This window comes from Acomys russatus, chromosome 19 (assembly GCF_903995435.1).
Source record: "Acomys russatus chromosome 19, mAcoRus1.1, whole genome shotgun sequence".
Taxonomy (NCBI): Eukaryota; Metazoa; Chordata; class Mammalia; order Rodentia; family Muridae; genus Acomys; species Acomys russatus.
Window position 1 is genome coordinate 54,283,641 of NC_067155.1, and position 18,285 is coordinate 54,301,925.

Genomic DNA, 18,285 nt, shown 5'->3' on the forward strand with positions numbered 1-18,285 from the left:
GGTGTGTGCCATCACCACCAAGCAGGCCACCACTACCAGACAAAGCCCATTTGTTTTTCTTTCTTTCTTTCTTTCTTTCTTTCTTTCTTTCTTTCTTTCTTTCTTTCTTTCTTTCAAGACAGAGTTTCTCTGTGTAACCATGGCTGTCCTGGACTCTCTTTGTGGACCAGGCTGGCCTCGAACTCACAGAGATCCACCTGCTTCTGCCTCTCAAGCGCTGGGTTTAAAGGTGTGCGCCACCACCTGAACCAGTTTTGATTTTTTTTTTTTCTCAAACTGATATTCTTGCTGCTTTCACAGAACCCAAATACTTTGTGACTTTGGCTACTTAGAGCCAATGAGCCAAGGGCCACCAGGACTAGATCCAAGACTTCCTGTTTATTTGCACACATGGCCTTAGGATGACGCACACCTGCAGGCTGGGGCAGCAGGGGCTGGAGGTAGACAGCCAGTGGGTCCCCCGAGGTTGCGGCTCCAAGCTCAGTCCTTCTCTTCTCCGTGGGTGATGATGTGGACTAAATTCTTGTAATCTAGATTGCCGGTGACGTCAGGGGGAAAGGCTGCGAACATCTGGTCAATCTGCAAGGGAGAATAGTGGGGTACAGAGAAGCTGAGAGTGACAGGGGGCGGAGAGGGCCTGAGATCCTGGAAAGAACCCCTGCCACCCGCCCAAGCCGGGCCTTCCTCATAACAGCTGTCACCAGGGCCAAGGCAGGAGGGCAGTCCAAAGGCCCAGAAGTCCCAGCTCCCTGAGAGTTCACCCCAGACCACTGTTCTGGCTCAGCTTCTGTGTCCACATGCCCCTATGTCTTTACCATCCTGCCTTTATTCCCAAGAGTGATCCAAGGTCCCCTAGACACCGCCCCCCCCACCATGCAACATAAAATGGAGATGCAGCTGTACAGGAAGTTGCTGGGCAGGCCTGGTGGGTACTGGGACAGGATGTAGGCATGTGACAGGTTGTGGTCACCTGGCCAGAGAGGTCATAGTTTTGAAGGGAACCCAGAAATCGAGGTGGGTTATTTCACACGCAATTTCCCTATTTAAAAGTGGTAGATGAAGCAGCGTGTGTGATCCCAGCACGGGACGGCAGAGGCAGGAGGATCCAGAAGTTAAAGTCACCTGGGTTTAAGTAGCAAGTTTAAGGGCGGTGCAGTGAGACACCATCTTAAGAGGCAGCTCCCAAATGGTCTTGAATGGTTACTATTGCCCACATCCCCCACCCCCGATTTCCCTCTCCCCTCCTTCGAGATCTTGTAGTGTTGGGGATCGAACCCATGGCCACATGCACATCAGGCGAGTATTCTAGCTCTGGGCTACATAGCCCCTTCCTTACTCAGCTTCTATTTTGTGAGAGGTCTCACTGAGTTACCCAGGTTGGCCTTGAACTGTGCTGCCCTTAACTTGCAATCCTCCTGCCTCAGCTTCTCTGCTAGCTGGAATGCCCAGGCCCATGTCATAAGGCTGCCAGAAGACACTGTGCCTTGGATCAGGAGTGGCAATGTGCACTGTGAACACCAGCAAGCCTTGGCGGATTCTGATCTTATCCCACTTTGACAGATGGAGGCACTGAGGACCCTTGGGGACCCTGTACCTCCTCTTTGGAGAACCGCTCTGCTTGTGTAGTCAGCATCTCCCGGACACTGTAGGGGAGAAGAAAGCAGATGATGGTGACATCCATTGGGGCTGGACAGTGGGAACCCCTCTCCCTCAGAACCCACTTACTAGTCAGCCTTCAACGATCCCTTGCCTTCCGGGTCAAACACCTTGAATGCATTGAGAATAGTCTCCTCCGGGTCTGCCCCTGCAAGACAAGATAGGTTCACCCATCTGCCAGGACTGGAGCCGCAGGAAGAAGACCCAGGTCCCCCTGAGCCAGAGCGGCCAGGGCAAGGCCGCTTTCCTCAAAGGCCGAGAATTGGCCTTGCTGTTCTTACAAAGGACCAGCACCCACATGGCAGCTCACAGCTTCCTACTATAACTCCAGCTGCCAGTAACGTCACCTCCTGCTGCCCTTCGTGGGCATGCTATGCACACATGTGCTATGCACGGGAATGCCCAAATGAATAAAAACAAAATCTTACAGAGAGGGCTGAGGAACCAGCCGGAAGTCAAATGCAAGAGAGGCGTCAGAAACAAGCCTGAGCAGTGTGATTCTGGGACTTTGAAGGCTGGAGGAGCTTCAAGCTAGCTGGCTTTTTGTCTCTCAACCCACCATGACCTGGGGGTTAGATGAGAGCCAGTTGCTCAGGAATGTGTCAGTAGCTGGAGTGGTTCAACCTAAGGCTGGGGAGAGGGCTTGAAAAAAAATCTCCTGCTTCAAGAGTGCCCCCTGCTGGAGGAGCGGCCCCTGCTGGAGAAGAGGAGGGTTTCTGCTGGAGGAGCACCCCTTGTTGAAGCAGTGACCCCTGCTGGAGGAGTGTGCCCTTCTGGCATGGCCCCACCCCTAGCTGAGGCTACAGCCCTGACTGCTTTTGTGCTATTTTTCTTCTTTCTATTATGTGTGTGGGTCTTTTGCCTGCATGTATGTCTGTGAAAACTATGTGTGTGTCCAAAAAGAGCATTGGAGCTCTTGGAACTGGAGTTACAGATGTCATGGTGCTGGGAATTGAACCTGGGTCCTTTGGAAGAGTAGCCAGTGCTCTGAACGATTGAGCTGTCTCTCCAGCTCTCCCATGCTAGTATTCAACAGGTCCTTATTAACTTGTGAACTACCCACCTTCTGTCCATGTCTCTTCTACTGATTAATTCATGCCCAGAAATGAACAGAACACGTGCACACACACGTACACACACGTACACACATGCACACATGAGCTCACCTTTAAGTTTCTCCCCAAACATTGTAAGGAACACAGTGAAGTTAATTGGACCTGGAGCCTCTTTGATCATTTCATCAATCTCTTCATTTTTCACGTTCACGCGTCCTAGTGGGAGACACAGAGACTCGGAGCTGGGAGAGGGAGGGAGCAGTGTGTGTGTGTGTGTGTGTGTGAGAGAGAGAGAGAGAGAGAGAGAGAGAGAGGAGAGAGAGAGAGAGAGGAGAGGCAAGAGAGGAGAGACAGACAGACAGACAGACACACACCCAGGGCAGTTGTTCCTGGCAGTGTTTTCTAGCAGCTAGCCAGCAGCTGATATAGCGTAATGGAGTGGGCTCATTAAAACAGTGTCCTCAAAGCTGGGGACATGGCTCAGGGTATTAAGTGGTTGTCTAGCATGCACTGGGTCTCCCACCCAGCACCAGATGTAGGGGTGAATGCCTGTAATCCACTGGGGAGGATCAGAAATTTAAGGTTATCCTGGGCCACATAGTGAGGTTGAGACTAACTAGCCTGGGCTGCACAAGGCCTGAGCTCATGAAACAAACAGCATCGTCTGGCCTGAAGCCCTTAATGCAAATGTTTCTTGGATGGTGCTGTGAGCCATATGGGGCAGAGGGCTTCTATCCAGTCGCCAAGGGAACTCTTTGTCAGGTCTGCTGCAGCCCATAGCTGTGCAGTGGCGCATACCCGCTCGCTTTCCTGCCACAGTGCACCCACCGTCTTTGTGCAAACTAGACAAAGCTGCTCCCTTCTTAAAACTATGCTTTTAAGATGAAAAGTTGCATTCACCACAAAGGTGAAACCTTGTGGCTCACACCCCACAGTACTGTTCACGGCCGCTCTGTGTTCTGGGATGGGAGCAGGTGGTACTGGGAGGCAGGCCCACACTGCTGAGGTGCTAAGTCTAAGTCCCAAGAGGGATGACCCCAATAACTTGAAAGGCAGGTGTCTGGAAGGATCTCAAGGACTGAGACTGAAGTGCTGACTGGAGCGTAGCCTTCTGGGTAATTCTGTTTTCTTATTCCTTTCTGAGTAGTTTGAGCCAGGGATTCATGACAAAAATCTCTCCTCCCCTCCCCCTCTCCCCACACACCCTGGGTGGAAAAGAGAGGAGAAAGCATGCCGAGGCCACTGGAGTTGGTCTCCCCACCCTCCCACCCTATACCCTGGTGCAGGAAGGCCACCCCTTTCCAGGGCCAGTGCCACATACCTAGGGCAGCAAATGTGTCCCTCAAGTCATTCTTGTCAATGAAGCCATCTCTGTTCTGGTCCATGATTGTGAAGGCCTGTAGGGAGGGTTGAAGGTCAGCCAGAGTTTGAGTTGGAGCTGGAGCCGGAGCCAGAGCCCAGACAGGCCCAAGAGGCTCAGCTGGGGTGGGGGCAGGGACAGGTGTGAGGGTGGGGGTGGGGGCATGGGGAACTCCAGGGAACACAATTTAGAATGACTCAAGGATTGGAAACAGTTTGAACTGATCAAACAATGATCTTCCTGTTGGGCCCACAGTCCTGAGAACTGAAAACATGTCCATAAAACCATGTCCAGAACATTCTGATGCAGGAGAGCTAGCCCCAGGCACATGAAAACATCCTCTTTATTAAAGGTATCAAGTTTCCTTTTTCGGGGTGACAGGTGTCCTGAGATTTGACGGTGATGACTGGTGAAGACACGGCAAGAGTAAAACCTGGGGACCTGCAGGAGGTGGCATTCTGCTTTCTGTGTTAGCGGGCACAGAGGTACCATCTTAGAATCTATCTAGAAGTGTTTCTGTGACCACAGCTATCTCCCCTCACCCCCTGGCAGCCACCGAGGGCTAGGTGAGCGTGGGGACCTCATAGCGATGCTAGGACATGGCTCTGAGCTTCTTGGTCCTGGCCAGTAGCTTCACTTTGACACTTTGGTTAGGTGCCTGCCGTAAGGCACAGCCTCGCTGTTGAGGACAACAGGTCTCGCACAGCCCAGGCCTGCCCTGCCCTTTCTGCATTGGAAGGTGGAATGGAAATTCCCCACAGTTAAGATACAGACATGACAGGGATGGATGTGACAGTGATGGACACCGGTGGGTGGCCATGCTGCCTCATGCCGCCTAGTCCAGCACACCAGGAACCCAGGCAGGAAAGGAGACGTGAGAAAGGTCATAAGGACCACAGCCTGGACTTGGTCCTCCCATTTTCCTTCCCTTTCCTTCTGTCTCCTCTCTTTGCCTGGGTCTTGGGGGACAGTGCTGGTGGGACCACCCTGAGGAGAGACGGCCAGTGGGTGGCTGTGCTTTCCTGGGAAATCCCTGCATTTCAACAAGTGTGTGTGTGCGCTTTTATATATATATATTAAAAAATCCACACATTACTTAGACCCAGGTTTCTTTTGGGGTTTGGGGGCTCACACATATGGTCTGGATGAGCCTGGGCATATGGGCATGCAGGTCATTGCCCCCCCCATGCCTGCCACACCCACCTCCTTAAACTCCTGGATCTGGGTCTGCTCAAACATAGAGAACACGTTGGAGCTCCCGCCCTCTAGCCTCTTCTTGGCTTTCTTTGGTGCCTAGGGGGAAAGAATCCATTAGACACCGCGGAGCCATCAGATCGGAATCTGAGCCAGGCCCAGTCACCTGGTCAGCCAGTCTCTGTTTCCCAGACAACACGAGAGATAAAGTGACACCCCAAAAGCACTCAAACCTTATCTAATTCTCTCCTCTGTTCCAAGGAGACAGAGGTACTGGAGTCTGTCACACAGCCACACAAACTCATGCAGTCTGTGCCTCTAGCCGCTGTCTCACTCTATTTTTATGTTTTTCTTTTTTCCAGGCAGGGTCTCTCTGTGTAGCCTTGGTTGTCCTGAACTCACTTTGTAGACCAGGCTGGCCTTGAACTCTCAGAGATCTGCCTGCCTCTGCCTCTTTGTCTGTTTTTTTGTTTGTTTTGTTTTGGTTTGGTTTTTTGTTTGTTTGTTTGTTTGTTTTTGGTGTTTTGGCTTATCAAACTGTCTCACTCTGACTAGCAGCTGTGGAGACTGCCTGTTCTGGGAGGCAGAGACAAATACTACAAGGGGGAACCTTTTACATTTTCAAGTTCAAAAGATAGAACAGAAAAAAAAATTCTTTCTGACTGCCTGAACGGAAAAAAGAAGAAGAAGAAGAAGAAGAAGAAGAAGAAGAAGAAGAAGAAGAAGAAGAAGAAGAAGAAGAAGAAGAAGAAGGAAGAAGAAAAGAGTAAGAATAAGAATTAGAATTTGATCTTTACAAGCCTTCGGTCTCTTTTGGCATGCTCTGGGAACCATTGATTTCCAGAGAGGTCAGGAAGCAGGCACCCCCTCACACCAAACAAAACCCAACCTCTTTTCTTTGCTTTTTGCAAGTCCCCTGGGAGCTGGTTTGACTGATTGGGGTCCCTCGGCATGCTTGGTGCAAGGTGCTTCTCCATCTAGGCCTATGGGGTCTTTCAAGAGCCTCCCTCCTCCTCAAATAGAGTCCTTGGCTTGGGGGAGGTGTCTCTCTGCTGCCCACCCTGTGTCTTCCCTCAGGGGTCCACTGGCTACTCACCATGGTGTCTGGAGCTGGCTGCTGCCTCTGGATAATCCGAGCCTGCTGGGCCCCCCTCTGCTGTGGAACAATAAATACCTCTTCTCCGGGGTTAAAAATAACCCCATGACCACTTTTGGCAGTTGTAGGTGAGGTGGAGGCCACCTAAGTCCCCCCCCCCCCATGCCGTTCTTCTGAAGTAAGAGCTGCTCACTGGCCTGGGTTGACACGTGAGACCCAAAAATGCTTTCAAGGTTAAAGAGACAGTGGCTGGGGCCTGGGAGGGATGCTGTGTGCTCCCTGCCCGCCTTTGATTGCCTAATGGGAAGAGTAAGCCGGGAGGAGGAGAAAGAAGAGGAGGCGTGGGCATTTGGCCCTGGATCCAGGCACCCTCCAACCTCAGGGCCTTTGCAGCTGCACACCTTGGGCAGCCTCTGGCACACTTCCATCTTTGCTCAAATGTCACCCACCCTTGTCCTCAGTCTCACTTCTCTCTCTGCCTTGTGTCCCCACCCCAGCCTGTTAGGCCAGCCAGCCCTTGAGGGTGGGGTCTTGTCCTCTCTCTCCCTGTCCCATCTTGTAGGTTGAACACAACCGGGTTCTTAGCACTTGGCACTTGTTGACCAACTGGAGAAATGGCAAATGGCTCCCAGCCCCCCAACGTTCAAGTCTCCAGCCACCCAGTGGGAGCAAGGCCAGTGTAGCAGTTGGGTCCCCATCTCATAGATATGGAGAAAAAAAAATGAGGCTCAGAGAGGCAGGCCAGCTGCCGGGGGACAGTGGCGAAGTGCTGGGAGGACTGGAGTGTGTCACTACAGGGATTCCTTTCTTTCTGAGACAGGGTCTCATGTAGCCCAGGCTGGCTTGAACTTAGTATGTAGCTGAGGCTGACTTTGGACCTCTGATCCTCCTGCCTCCTCCTCTTGAGTGCTGGGCTGACAAAGATGAGATCCAGGCAACCTTCGCGAGGTGGCTGTCAGCCATTTCCTCCTTGGTTCAAAATAGTCTCGATCTGCGGGGCACAAACATGTAGCTATGTATTGATATTAGAAATAAAGGGGGGAGCCGGGCGTGGTGGCGCACGCCTTTAATCCCAGCACTCGGGAGGCAGAGGCAGGCAGATCGCTGTGAGTTCGAGGCCAGCCTGGTCTACAAAGTGAGTCCAGGATGGCCAAGGCTACACAGAGAAACCCTGTCTCGAAAAACCAAAAAAATAAAAAAATAAAAAAATAAATAAAGGGGGGTTAGGAGAGGGGAAGGGAGGTGACATACACCTGTTACCCCAACACCCAGGATACTGACTGAGGCAGGAGGATCGGGAGTTCATGGTCATCCTGGACTACATAGTGAGTTCGAGGCTAGCCTGGGCTACATGACTGTCAACGAAACAAAACAAAACAACCACCAATTGAGCAAAACCCCACCCCCTGGCTTGTGGAGATTGTACTGAGGCGCATGTGACTTCCCAAGTATCATGGTGGCTAAGAAAGGAGGTGACCCACAACAGTAGAGATTAAGGTTAGAGATTACCATGAGTTTGAGTCACCCACAGAGGTGACCTGTTCCCTTGGGCCACTGACCTACTGAGCTATCTGAGGAGCTGGTTTATGTTGCTGTGGGGGAAAGATTTGTGGTGATTTGGGGAAAGAACCCAGGCCTGAGAACCTGAGCCACTTGGAGACCTCCACAGCCTCTGGGGGACCCTGCTCCACCTGGTAGGAATTGGCCTGATAGACTCAGTGAAGGAGACCAGAGGATTCTGGGAATATGGTGGCCCAGCAAGGGCACAGAGCCACAAAGGGCTGGAGACTCAGGGTTTCTGTACAGGGAGAATGCTGGGAAGACCCAGGTGGTCCATGCTGAGCTGGGGGCGGGACTCAGCTCCTATCTCACAGTTCATGGGGGGCAGCAGTAGCTGACAAAGCTCAGTCCTCAGGCTCCTGGCTGACGCCTCTCCTGTGACTCCAAACTTTTGCTCCTTGTGAGATTTCTGCAGCCTACAAGTTTCCAAGAACCAGCCCCAAGTACCGCTGAACACAGAGAACCAGGAGCCCTGAGTGGAAGCCCAGAGCTTCCAGAACAATCGAGAACAAAGCAAGTGTGTCACTTTCCCATCACTGATACAAAAATACAACGGTAAACCCAGTAGCTCGGAGCAGCCAAACTCATTACCTGGCAGGGCTGGCTGGTCAGAAATAGAAATCAGGCAGAGGGCTGCATCCCGCTGTGGATGTGCAGACAATCCTTTCCTTTGCCCCTTCCAGCTCCTGGCAGCTGCCAACATTCCTGGGCTCGCATCCCCATCAGTGCAGCCTGTGTCTGGTCTTTCCAGCTGTTCAGTGTCCCTCACAGGTGGCCACAATAAAGCTTAAATGTGTTTCAATGCACAGGCAAACACACGCCAAAGAACAAAGCAGAAACACACCCTGTCCCCCAAAAGAAACGAAAGCCAGATTATATGAGGTATGAGGTTCTGAATTCTACCCCCTACCAAATCCAAACCCATATAAAAGCACACACACGCACACATGTGCGCACGCATGCGCCTGTGCACACACACTTTACTCTGACAAGTTTAAGAACTGGGCGTGGTGGTGCACACCTTTAATCCTAGGGCTCAGGAGGCAGAGACAGGTGGATCTCTGTGAGTTTGATTGTTTGGGATTTTTTGCTTGTTTGTTGGCTTTTCGAGACAGGGTTTCCCTGTGTATCCTTGGCTGTCCTGGACTTGCTTTGTAGACCAGGCTGGCCCCGAACTCAGGCCAGCTTCAATGTCAGTACTGAGCTGGAAAAAAAAAAAAACATGTCTCTTTGGTTCAAAAGGATGGACAGATGTGACAGGTGATGGTTCTGGTCATGGAGGAGTCAGCGTGTGCTACACAGGGACTGTCTGCCGAGAGGAAACAGCCCCTGGCACTGAAGAGAGATTCTCACTCAGAACAAGGGAAGCCATGGCTAGGTGAAGTGACTCAGCCCTCTTGAGACTATGTTGCTTCTAGGGAGATGAAGACTTTGGCCCACGGGCCCAAGCATTTGTCATCTGCTAGACTGGAGCTGGGGGAATATTCAGTGTGATCGTCCTTGCTTGGGCACTGAGCAGCTGTGTGACATCGGGTAGGCGTTTTATTCCCTTCAGTCTCAGTTTTCTAATCTGTAAAGTGGGCATGATAATGACGTTACTCGCTAAGGGTTGTCATGAGGACAGAAATCAGGGGGTGTATCATGTGTGCTCTGGCACTGGCAGCATTTGTGATTATTTTGTGAGTGTTGACCCTGGGGACTCCTACTGGGGTGAAGAGCCTGCTAACTTTTACTCCAGTTTGATTCCCAGCACCCAGGCAAGCAGGCTCAAAACTCCCTGTAATTGTAGCTACAGTGATTTGCCACCCTCTTCTGGCCTCCCTGGGTAGTGCACTCACATACAGACATACATATACATAATTTAAAAGACTAAAATAAATCTTAAAAAAAGAAAAAGAAAAAGAAAAAAAAGGCGGAAATAGGATTTCTGTTGAAGTAGAATTTGGGATAAATTGTGAGCAACTGGGGGACCTAAGGGCATAGGGATGTTTTACCCTCCCCCACCCCCCACCTCTGTGTAGTTGTGGCTGCCCTCAAACTCTCAAAGACCAACCTGCATCTGTCTCCCAAGTGTGGGATTAAAGGTGTGTGTTACTATTGCCTGGCTTGTCTTAAGCCTCTTATCCATCTGTTTGGGATAGACTCTCACGATGTAGCCTAAGTTGGCCCGGAACTTGTGATCTTTTTGCCTCAGCCTCTCCACAGCCTGGGATCACAGGCCCAGGCCACCATGCCCAGCTTAGGGAGCATCTGAACTCATCTTCTCTGAAGGTGCCTGTCCCATGCCAGGATGACTGTGTGGCCCCTTGCCCCTTGCTTACATGACTCATTTTGAAACTCCTCAGCAGAGCCCCAGAACCCCAAGGGAGCAACAGGAGAGTGGGCTCTATTCTGAAAGGCAGAGCCAGGTGAGGGGAGGCCCCTACCATGGCTGGCTGGTCTCTTTAGGAGATGGCCTCACCACAGCCAACCTGCCTTGGGTGCAGGGCCCTTTAAGGAGGTTGATGGAGCCTATGTCTCTGTAGAAGGAAGGCCCTGCCATCCCAAAGTGTGGCTGACGGCTCCTGTCAGCAAGGATAACGTATCTCCTCCCGTCGAGATGCCGAAGGTGTTGGTGACAACAGCTGCCCCTGGGGCTGGCAACCATTCCAGCTAGCCAGAGGGAATCAGGGGAGGTAGACCAACTTCTGGCTGAGCACACTGGGTACTGTGTGCTGCTCTGACGGCACTGTGGCTCCGTGCTTCAGTTTCCCCATAGAAGATGGGCACATAGCACTACCTTAAACATTCTAGAATGCTCCCAGGTATAGCCGTGTTGAATCAAGCCAGCTCTTATACCCAACCAACACTGGAAGGGCACAGAAGTGCCATGGTATGAATTCCTTCTTGTGCTTCTTTGTCCCCAACTCCTCTCTTCTCTCTCTCTCTCTCTCTCTCTCTCTCACTCACACACACACACCCTCCATTCTCCCTCTCTCTCTCCAGGGCTTCTCTGTGTAGCCCTGGCTGTCCTGGAACTCGCTCTGTAGATAGACCATGCTGGCCTCTAACTCAGAGATCCACCTGCCTCTGCCTCCCGAGTGCTGGGATTAAAGGCGTGCGCCGCTGTCACAGGCCAGCTCCCAATTCCTTTTCATTATAACTCTCCCACTCCTCCCTCACATGCTCAGACCCAAAAGCCCCAGCCGTCTCGATTCAGGCCTTGACAAAATGTTTTTCTCTTCTGCCACTCTGATGCCTTGTGTCTACAGTTCCCTCTAACCCTGCCCCAGGTCTTGTCTGTGGCTGTAACTCCCAATTACATTGTGGGTTCCCTTCTCTCGCCACTGTGCCCCACACTCCGCATTACTCCTGCTCCAACTCCTTTCTCTAGGTCCCCCTCTGACGGCCACTCACCCCTCCTTAGCCTGATAGTTAAGACCACTTAGCAATTGGCCTTGATCTACTGAGTGCTACAGTCATTGAACACTGAGGTTCCAGGTCAGCTTTCCTGGGAGGGTCGTGGGGGCCGGTGGGGGGGGGAGGAGAGGCTGGACACATGACTTCACCAGACCAAACCTTGACGTCTTCGCCCCAGGAAAAAGCAAATAGTTCAGGTCTTAGAACGCTGGTGCTATTACATCACGGTGGCCAACAGCTAACATGTACTCACTGTGTGCTGTGGCTGCAGGTGGCCTGTGCAGATCCAGGTATGGGAGGACAGACATACAGACACACAGACACACGCTGTGCGGATCAGGGTAGAGAGAGACTGAGATTACTGTCTTCATCCTTTCTGGCCCCGCTTCCCACTCCAAGCTGTGGGCACTCAACTCCTAAGAATAGATGCTCTGAGCCAGCTGAGTTCAAATGGACATGCCCCAGGCCCGAGAAGACACAGTACGGTTTATGCTGGGTCCTCGGGAGTGGGCAGGGGCTTCCACGCTGCAGAATCTCCATCCTCTGCAGCCATCTTCCGACACTTGTCCCAGCAACACCAAGCGCTTGTCACCGGCTTGCCAGCCTCCCCCGCCTTGCCAGCCACTGCCCAGACTCCTCCCTGTGTATTTCACTCCAAACCATACCATAAGGCAGATGTTCATAGAAGGTCCATTTCTTAGATGAAAAAACTGAGGGTCAGAAAGGATCCTTCCTGTCAGCCCCACGGCCAGAGCCTCTGCTGTGGGCAACACCTCAGGTTGCTGGGGTTTTTCTCGGTGCACTCCCCCTTTGGTCTGGGATCCAGGTGTCCCTACTGTCCCCCCCTCTGGAGCGGAGATACCACTGGGAGGCAGACACTCTTGGTGGCTTTTTCTCCCATCGTGTTTTGAGCCTGGGCTGGCTGGCTGGCTGGCTGGGGACAAACTCTCAGGAGGTCTTCTTTTAACGGTGCCCTTCAGGTGCCCTCGGGCAGCTGTCGTGGCGTGCCCGGCATTCCAGGGCATTGTCCTCTGTGTGAGACTAGGATGCCAGTGACAGCTGTGGCCTGACCTGTCTACAGCCCCTTCACTGAGGAACTTGGAACCATGACAGCCCAGAGGGTTTCCCAGCCCTCTGATCTATATAAAGGCCATGCTCAGCTCCTCAGTCATGCGACCTGGGGTCATGGGGTGAAGGACCTTTCAACATGACTTCAGCCAACACTGTGTGGGCCTCTGAGCTTGGGAACACAGGCTGGTGGCCTCAGCTCTGCAGACACGCAGGGGCAGGGACAGCACCACCTGGCTCTGGTGGGAGCCACCTTAGGATGGGAGGATGAGGAGCCATCTTTGTGGTCACCACACACCTACTTCCAGGAGCAGCTTCGCTTTGCCACATGGCCACAACCGAAGTGTCCCCAGATGCTGCCAGCCGTCCCCAGAGAGAATGAGTGGTTGGGATGGTGGCAAGCCTGATGTTTTGGGGATGCCTCTGATGTCACGAACCTGGCCCTGGGGCTGCATATACAGTGTTGGGTGACAGCTGAGTCCCTGTGCTCACTGGTTTTTTTTTTTTTTTTTTTTAAGATTTTTTTGGGGCTGGGTGTGAAGGTGTACACCTTTAGTCCCAGCACTCAGGAACTCAGGAGGCAGAGGCAAGTGGATCACTGTGAGTTCGAGGCCAGTCTGATTTACAAAGTGAGTCTAGGACAGCCAAGGCTATACAGAGAAACCCTGCCTCAAAAAAACAAAACAAACAAACAAACAAAAAAAAACAGCAAAAAAAAAAAAAAAAACCAAAAAAAAAGAAAGGAAAAAAGAAAAGAAAAAGAAAAAAATGATTTATTTATTTATTATGCATACAGTATTCTGCCTGCATGTACATCTTCAGACCAGAGGAGGGCACCAGATCTCATTATAGATGGTTGTGAGCCACCCTGCAGTTGCTGGGAATTGAACTCAGGACCTTTGGAAGAGCAGCCAGTGAGTGCTCTTAACCTCTGAGCCAGCTCTCCAGCGCCCCCATGTGCTCACTCTTTAAAAAAAAAAACACTTAGTATTATGTATACAGTGCTCTGCCTGCACATACACCTGCAGTCCAGAAGAGAGCATCAAATCTCATTACAGATGGTTGTGAGCCACCATGTTGCTGCTGGGAGTTGAACTCAGGACCTCTGGAAGAGCAGACAGTGCTCTTAACCTCTGAGCCATCTCTCCAGCCCCATGTGCTCACTCTTAAGTGCAAGATTCCCCCTCCCTCTGCCCTACGTCACTGCGTCCATAACATCAGCCCCACGCCTCCATTGAAATGCATAAACCTCCTAGAAGTCCTCCAGGTCCCCTGTGGGGCACAGCCACCCTTCCTCTGTCCCCTGGATGACACACAGCCACTATCTGTCTTCTTCATGACTCCCCGTTTCTTCCTGTCAGCAGTGACCACTGTTCTGGGTTTGGGCGTTGACTTATTTCTGCGAGCATCCGCCTCCCGCGAGAACTTCAAGAGTGTCGGGCCAGAGGGTTCTATATGTTTTCACCCCCACCTAGAACCCAGGAAAAATCTAGGTCCTAGGAACCCTCTGAGGCCAGGCTTGCTTAAGTCTGGATTAAAAGCGGAAGTGTCTTTCTTTCTGTTGGGTGCCTGCCGCTTGCTGTACAAATGCGCATGCTCCTAAAGCCCCAGAGAGTGGCACTCGTCCTGGCTGGGTGCTACTCAGGATGCAAAGAGTCGTGGAGAATGTTGATGATGGCTCCTCAGACCGTCCTTGTGGCCACGTTCTGGTGCCTGGAATCAGCCTGCATCCCTGAAAAGTGACAGCAGCAGTGGGCAAGAAGGAAATCGCCAAGAGGTCAAAGGTCAAGTCCTTTATGACGCGCACTACTATAATCGCCTCGTGCCCATAGGGCACTCTGTGGACATCCCTCTCGCACCAAAACTGTTGTCAACATGGATGTCCTTGGAGACCCAGCTCTGAAAAACAGGTGGGAGGCCAACGTCAGGTTTGGGGACAAGTGGTTCTTCCAAAAGCTTTGTTTTGTGTGTGTGTTGTTTTTTGTTTTTTCGAAATAGGGTTTCTCTGTGTAGCCTTGGAGGTCCTGACTCGCTTTGTAGATCAGCCTGGCCTCAAACTCGCAGTGATCCACCTGCCTCTGCCTCCTGAGTGCTGGGATTAAGGATGTGCACCACCACCGTCCGGCTAGCTTTGGTTTTTTTGTTTTGTTTTGTTTTGTTTTTTGTTTTTGTTATTTTTGTTTCCACTATTAAGGCAGTTAAAAACTGGGTTTGAAATTGTGGTTTTTATGGGGAGGGTTAGATGAAGTACACCTGTGTGGAGGCTAACCGTGATGGAAAGAGGCCCTGACTTGAAGAATTGCCCCCAGCTGGGTTGGCCTGAGGGCACATCTGCGGGGTGTTTTCTTGATTGATGTGGGGTAGCTGGCAGCCCGCTGTGGGCGATGCCACGGCAGAGCAGGTGGTCCCGGGTTATACAAGCTCCCCGAGCAAGCCCTTGCGTGCGCAGCTTCCTCGTGGCTCTGCGCCTGCCAGGCTTCCCGCTGTGACGGACTAACCTGTAAACCACAGTACGCCTTTCCTTCCCTGTGTTACCTTTTTGGTCATGAGGTTTATCACAGCAGCAGAAGCAAACTAGAACAACACGCTTAATTGTAAAGCCTGAGAGAGCTTGTGGGAAACCAGAGAACTTCCGGGAAGATTCCCTGGGGAGCTGACTTGGACTCGGATCTCTGCGGGGACCCAGGCACTGCAGGCGAGAGGCTCTGCCTCCTCTCCTATGCCTCCTCACGCCTAGGGAGTTCCTGCCCTGTCCTCGAGAGGCAGTTTCGCAGCCGGCCAGCAGGGGGAGGCATTGCACCAGGCTCTGCGCTGCTGCGGGGTGGGCGGGGCGCTCAGTCGCTGTCCGCTCTGTCCCCACAGCCTTGGCCATGGCAGCTAGCTCATCAGGAGCTGAGTCCTCTGGGAACCAGGGACTGGAGAATGGATCTCAGTCTCTTGTTGTTGCTGTCTGTTCTCCCATTCTCCCTTCCATCCATCCTCCTATTCATCCGTGCTCCCTCCTCCCACCCACCCATCTTTCCCATTCATTCATCCTCCTGTCCACCCATCTATCTTCCCCTCCATCCTCCCCTCCGTCCCTTCTTCCTTCTCCCCCTACTTATTTATTATTATGTATACAGTATTCTACCTGCATGTATGCCTGCACACCAGAAGAGGGTACCAGATCTCCCGATTGTAGGAACTGAACTCAGGACCTTTGGAAGAACAGTCAGTGCTCTTAACCTCTGAGTCATCTCTCCAGCCCTCCTCTCTCCTTCCTTTCCTTCCTCCTTACTTGTTTTACACAAACGAGAGGCAGTCTTCCCTCCTTCTTTTTACAAAACCGAGTGTGGCCCCCTGTGTGCCACCCTGTAACCATTTCTTCCCTGAGTGACTGGACAAGACAGTCATTGCATGCCAATCAGCGCTGAGCTGCCTGTCCTGGGGTCCTGGAGGACAACCCACTGAGTGGCTGTCACACCATCACAAAGCTCAGATGTTAGGGAGTGTCCTGATTTCCTTGAGTTTTGATTTTTTGGGGGGGAGATGAGGAGGTCCTGAGGACAGAACCCAGGCCTAGCAGATGTTATACACTCTCTTGTGATCTCCTGATTCGGGGTGTAAACACTAGCGGGGAGTCTGAGGGGCCTGGTGTTACTACAGTCGGCCTTTGGGGCTTCAGGACAGGGTTTATTATTTTTCTTATATATTTTGATATACAACCTTGCTGTATGGCCCAGGCTGGCCTTGGACTCACAACACTCCTGCCTCAGTCCCCTGAATGTTGGGCTCACATATCCTTGATACCGAGTTACTTGTTCTCAGAGTGGCCCCTTGGAGTCTGCAGGGCTAGCCTGGGTGGTCAGCTGCTCCTTCTTCTCCTCCTCCTCCTCCTGTTTTGTAGTTTGGTAGTACAGCCATGTACTACCACCATGGCCTCAGGTTGGGATTCTGTGTTCTCTGCCACAGATCTACCACCCTTGAGCTGCTGTTGCTTCTGAGAGGTTTCTCTGTTTCAGGTTCTACCTTTGTCTCTCATCCATTTCCAGTGATTTTGTAAGGAGAGCCAAGTGTGCGTGAACAATCTTAGTTCTCTTATTTACTTTTTACATAGGAAAGCCCAATGCTTTGAGCACAGTGTATTGAAGGCAACTATTTCTCTACCATCACCAATTGCCTATGAGTGAAGAGGTCTTCATTTTCCGGTGTGCCTCACCTTCTACCCACACACACAGCTCTATGGTGAGCCTTGAATCAAGTAGTAAGGCCTAGAGAAATGGCTGAGAAGTTAATAACAATTGTAAGCCTTGTGGTAGCACATACCTTCCATCCCAGCACTTGGGGGTCAGAGTCACGTGGATCTCTGAGTTCAAGGCCAGCCTAGTCTATGATTAAGTTCCAGGACAGCCAGGACTACACAGAAATCTCATCTTGAAAAACAAAACAAGGGCTGGAGAGATGGCTCAGAGGTTAAGAGGACCATCTGTTCTTCCAAAGGTGCTGAGTTCAATCCCCAGCAACCACATGGTGGCTTACAACCATCTATAATGACATCTGGAGCTCTCTTCTGGTATGCAGGCACACATGTGGGGCAGAATACTGTATAAATAATAAATAAAATAAAAATATTTTTTAAAAAAGAAAGAAAAACAAAACAAAACAAGAACCCAACAAAAAGATAAAATTTACATTTCTTTATGTGTGCATGTGTTTCTCATCCCTGGGAGGTGCAGGGACTGGCCACGGATCACCAGGTTTAATGGGAAGAGCCTGTACCCGCTGAACAATCTCTTCAGCTCAATTTTATTAGTTTATTTTAGAGTTTGATTTTATTTTTATTTTTGTGTGCATCAGTGTTTTGCCTGCATGCACGTGTGCCCTCTTGGAGGCTAGCAGAGGGTACTGGCTTTCCTGGAATTATAGATGGTTGTTGTCTGCCATGTGGGTTCTGGGAACTGAGCCTAGATCCTCTGTAAGAACAGCTGGTGCTCTTAACTGCTGAGCCATCTCTCCAGCCCCTGGGTTTTGTGTATTTTTAAATTTACGTTTTTGCTTCTGTTGAGACAAGGTCTCTCTATTGTATAGCTTTGGCTGTCCTGAAATTCACTGTGTAGACCAGCAATTCTCAACCTGTGGGTCTCGACCCTCTGGAGATCGAATGACCCTGAGGAGAACTGCTACTTAGTATTGGCCTGAAAGGGTTAACTAAGGATTTTGGGGATGAGCTCAGGGGCTGCCCCTCCTGGAAGGGTTGGGTGGCTCTGGCTCTGCTCCCAGAAGTCTTGGCAGTAATCCCTTGTGAACTCCTTGATAAAGCTAAGCAGTTATTGGTTCAAGGTGAGGGAAGGCTTATAGTTATTTTCTTTCTTGTTCGTGAAATTTTCTCCCCTGACTGATTCCCAGAATGTGTTTAGTCTAATAGGTATGGGAACCAAGTTTGTTGTTGGTAATATTAATGAGAACTAATGTTACGTGCCAAGCCAGAAATATGCTACTTTAGAAATGTATAAAAGTTATGCTTAGGAAATAAACCGTTGCTATTTGCCACCAGAGCAATAGTCCACCCGTTTCTTAAGGCTACGCGCCACCAGAGCAGTAGTCCGCCTGTTTAAGGCTACTTGCCATCGGAGCAGTAGTCCGCCTGTTTCAAGACGTTCGCAGAGCTGGTCTCCGTCATGACCCTTTCACAAGGGTAACATAATATCAGATATTTATATTACAGTTCATAACCGTAGAGGCTGCTGCTACAGTTATGAAATAACAACAGAAATAATTTTATGGTTGGGGGTCACCACAACATGAGGAAGTGCACTAAAGCATTCCGGCGTTTGGAAGGTTGAGAACCGATGCTGCAGATTAGGCTGGTCTCAAAGGCACACACAGTCTCCTGACTCTGGGACTGATGAAAGGTGTGA

The 18,285-nt window shown here is 51.1% G+C and overlaps 1 protein-coding gene across 1 annotated transcript; it reads right to left on the minus strand.

Annotated features, from left to right (window-relative positions):
• Window positions 1-358: 358 nt before the first annotated feature.
• Myl2 (myosin light chain 2) lies at window positions 359-6,514 on the minus strand. The gene is made up of 7 exons (XM_051161563.1): window positions 6,362-6,514; window positions 5,275-5,364; window positions 4,033-4,108; window positions 2,823-2,927; window positions 1,726-1,804; window positions 1,595-1,643; window positions 359-579 (listed from the first exon to the last, which is right to left on the minus strand). Exons 1-7 carry the CDS (start codon window positions 6,362-6,364, stop codon window positions 481-483), a joined length of 501 nt encoding a protein of 166 aa, XP_051017520.1. The 5' UTR covers window positions 6,365-6,514; the 3' UTR covers window positions 359-480.
• Window positions 6,515-18,285: the final 11,771 nt, after the last annotated feature.

Coding starts and splice junctions, on each gene's coding strand:
- Myl2 (XM_051161563.1), bottom strand. Junction 4,109..5,274: donor AGATCCAGGAGTTTAAGGAG/GTGGGTGTGGCA, acceptor CCCTCCCTACAG/GCCTTCACAATCATGGACCA. Junction 580..1,594: donor AGCGGTTCTCCAAAGAGGAG/GTACAGGGTCCC, acceptor TCTCCCTTGCAG/ATTGACCAGATGTTCGCAGC.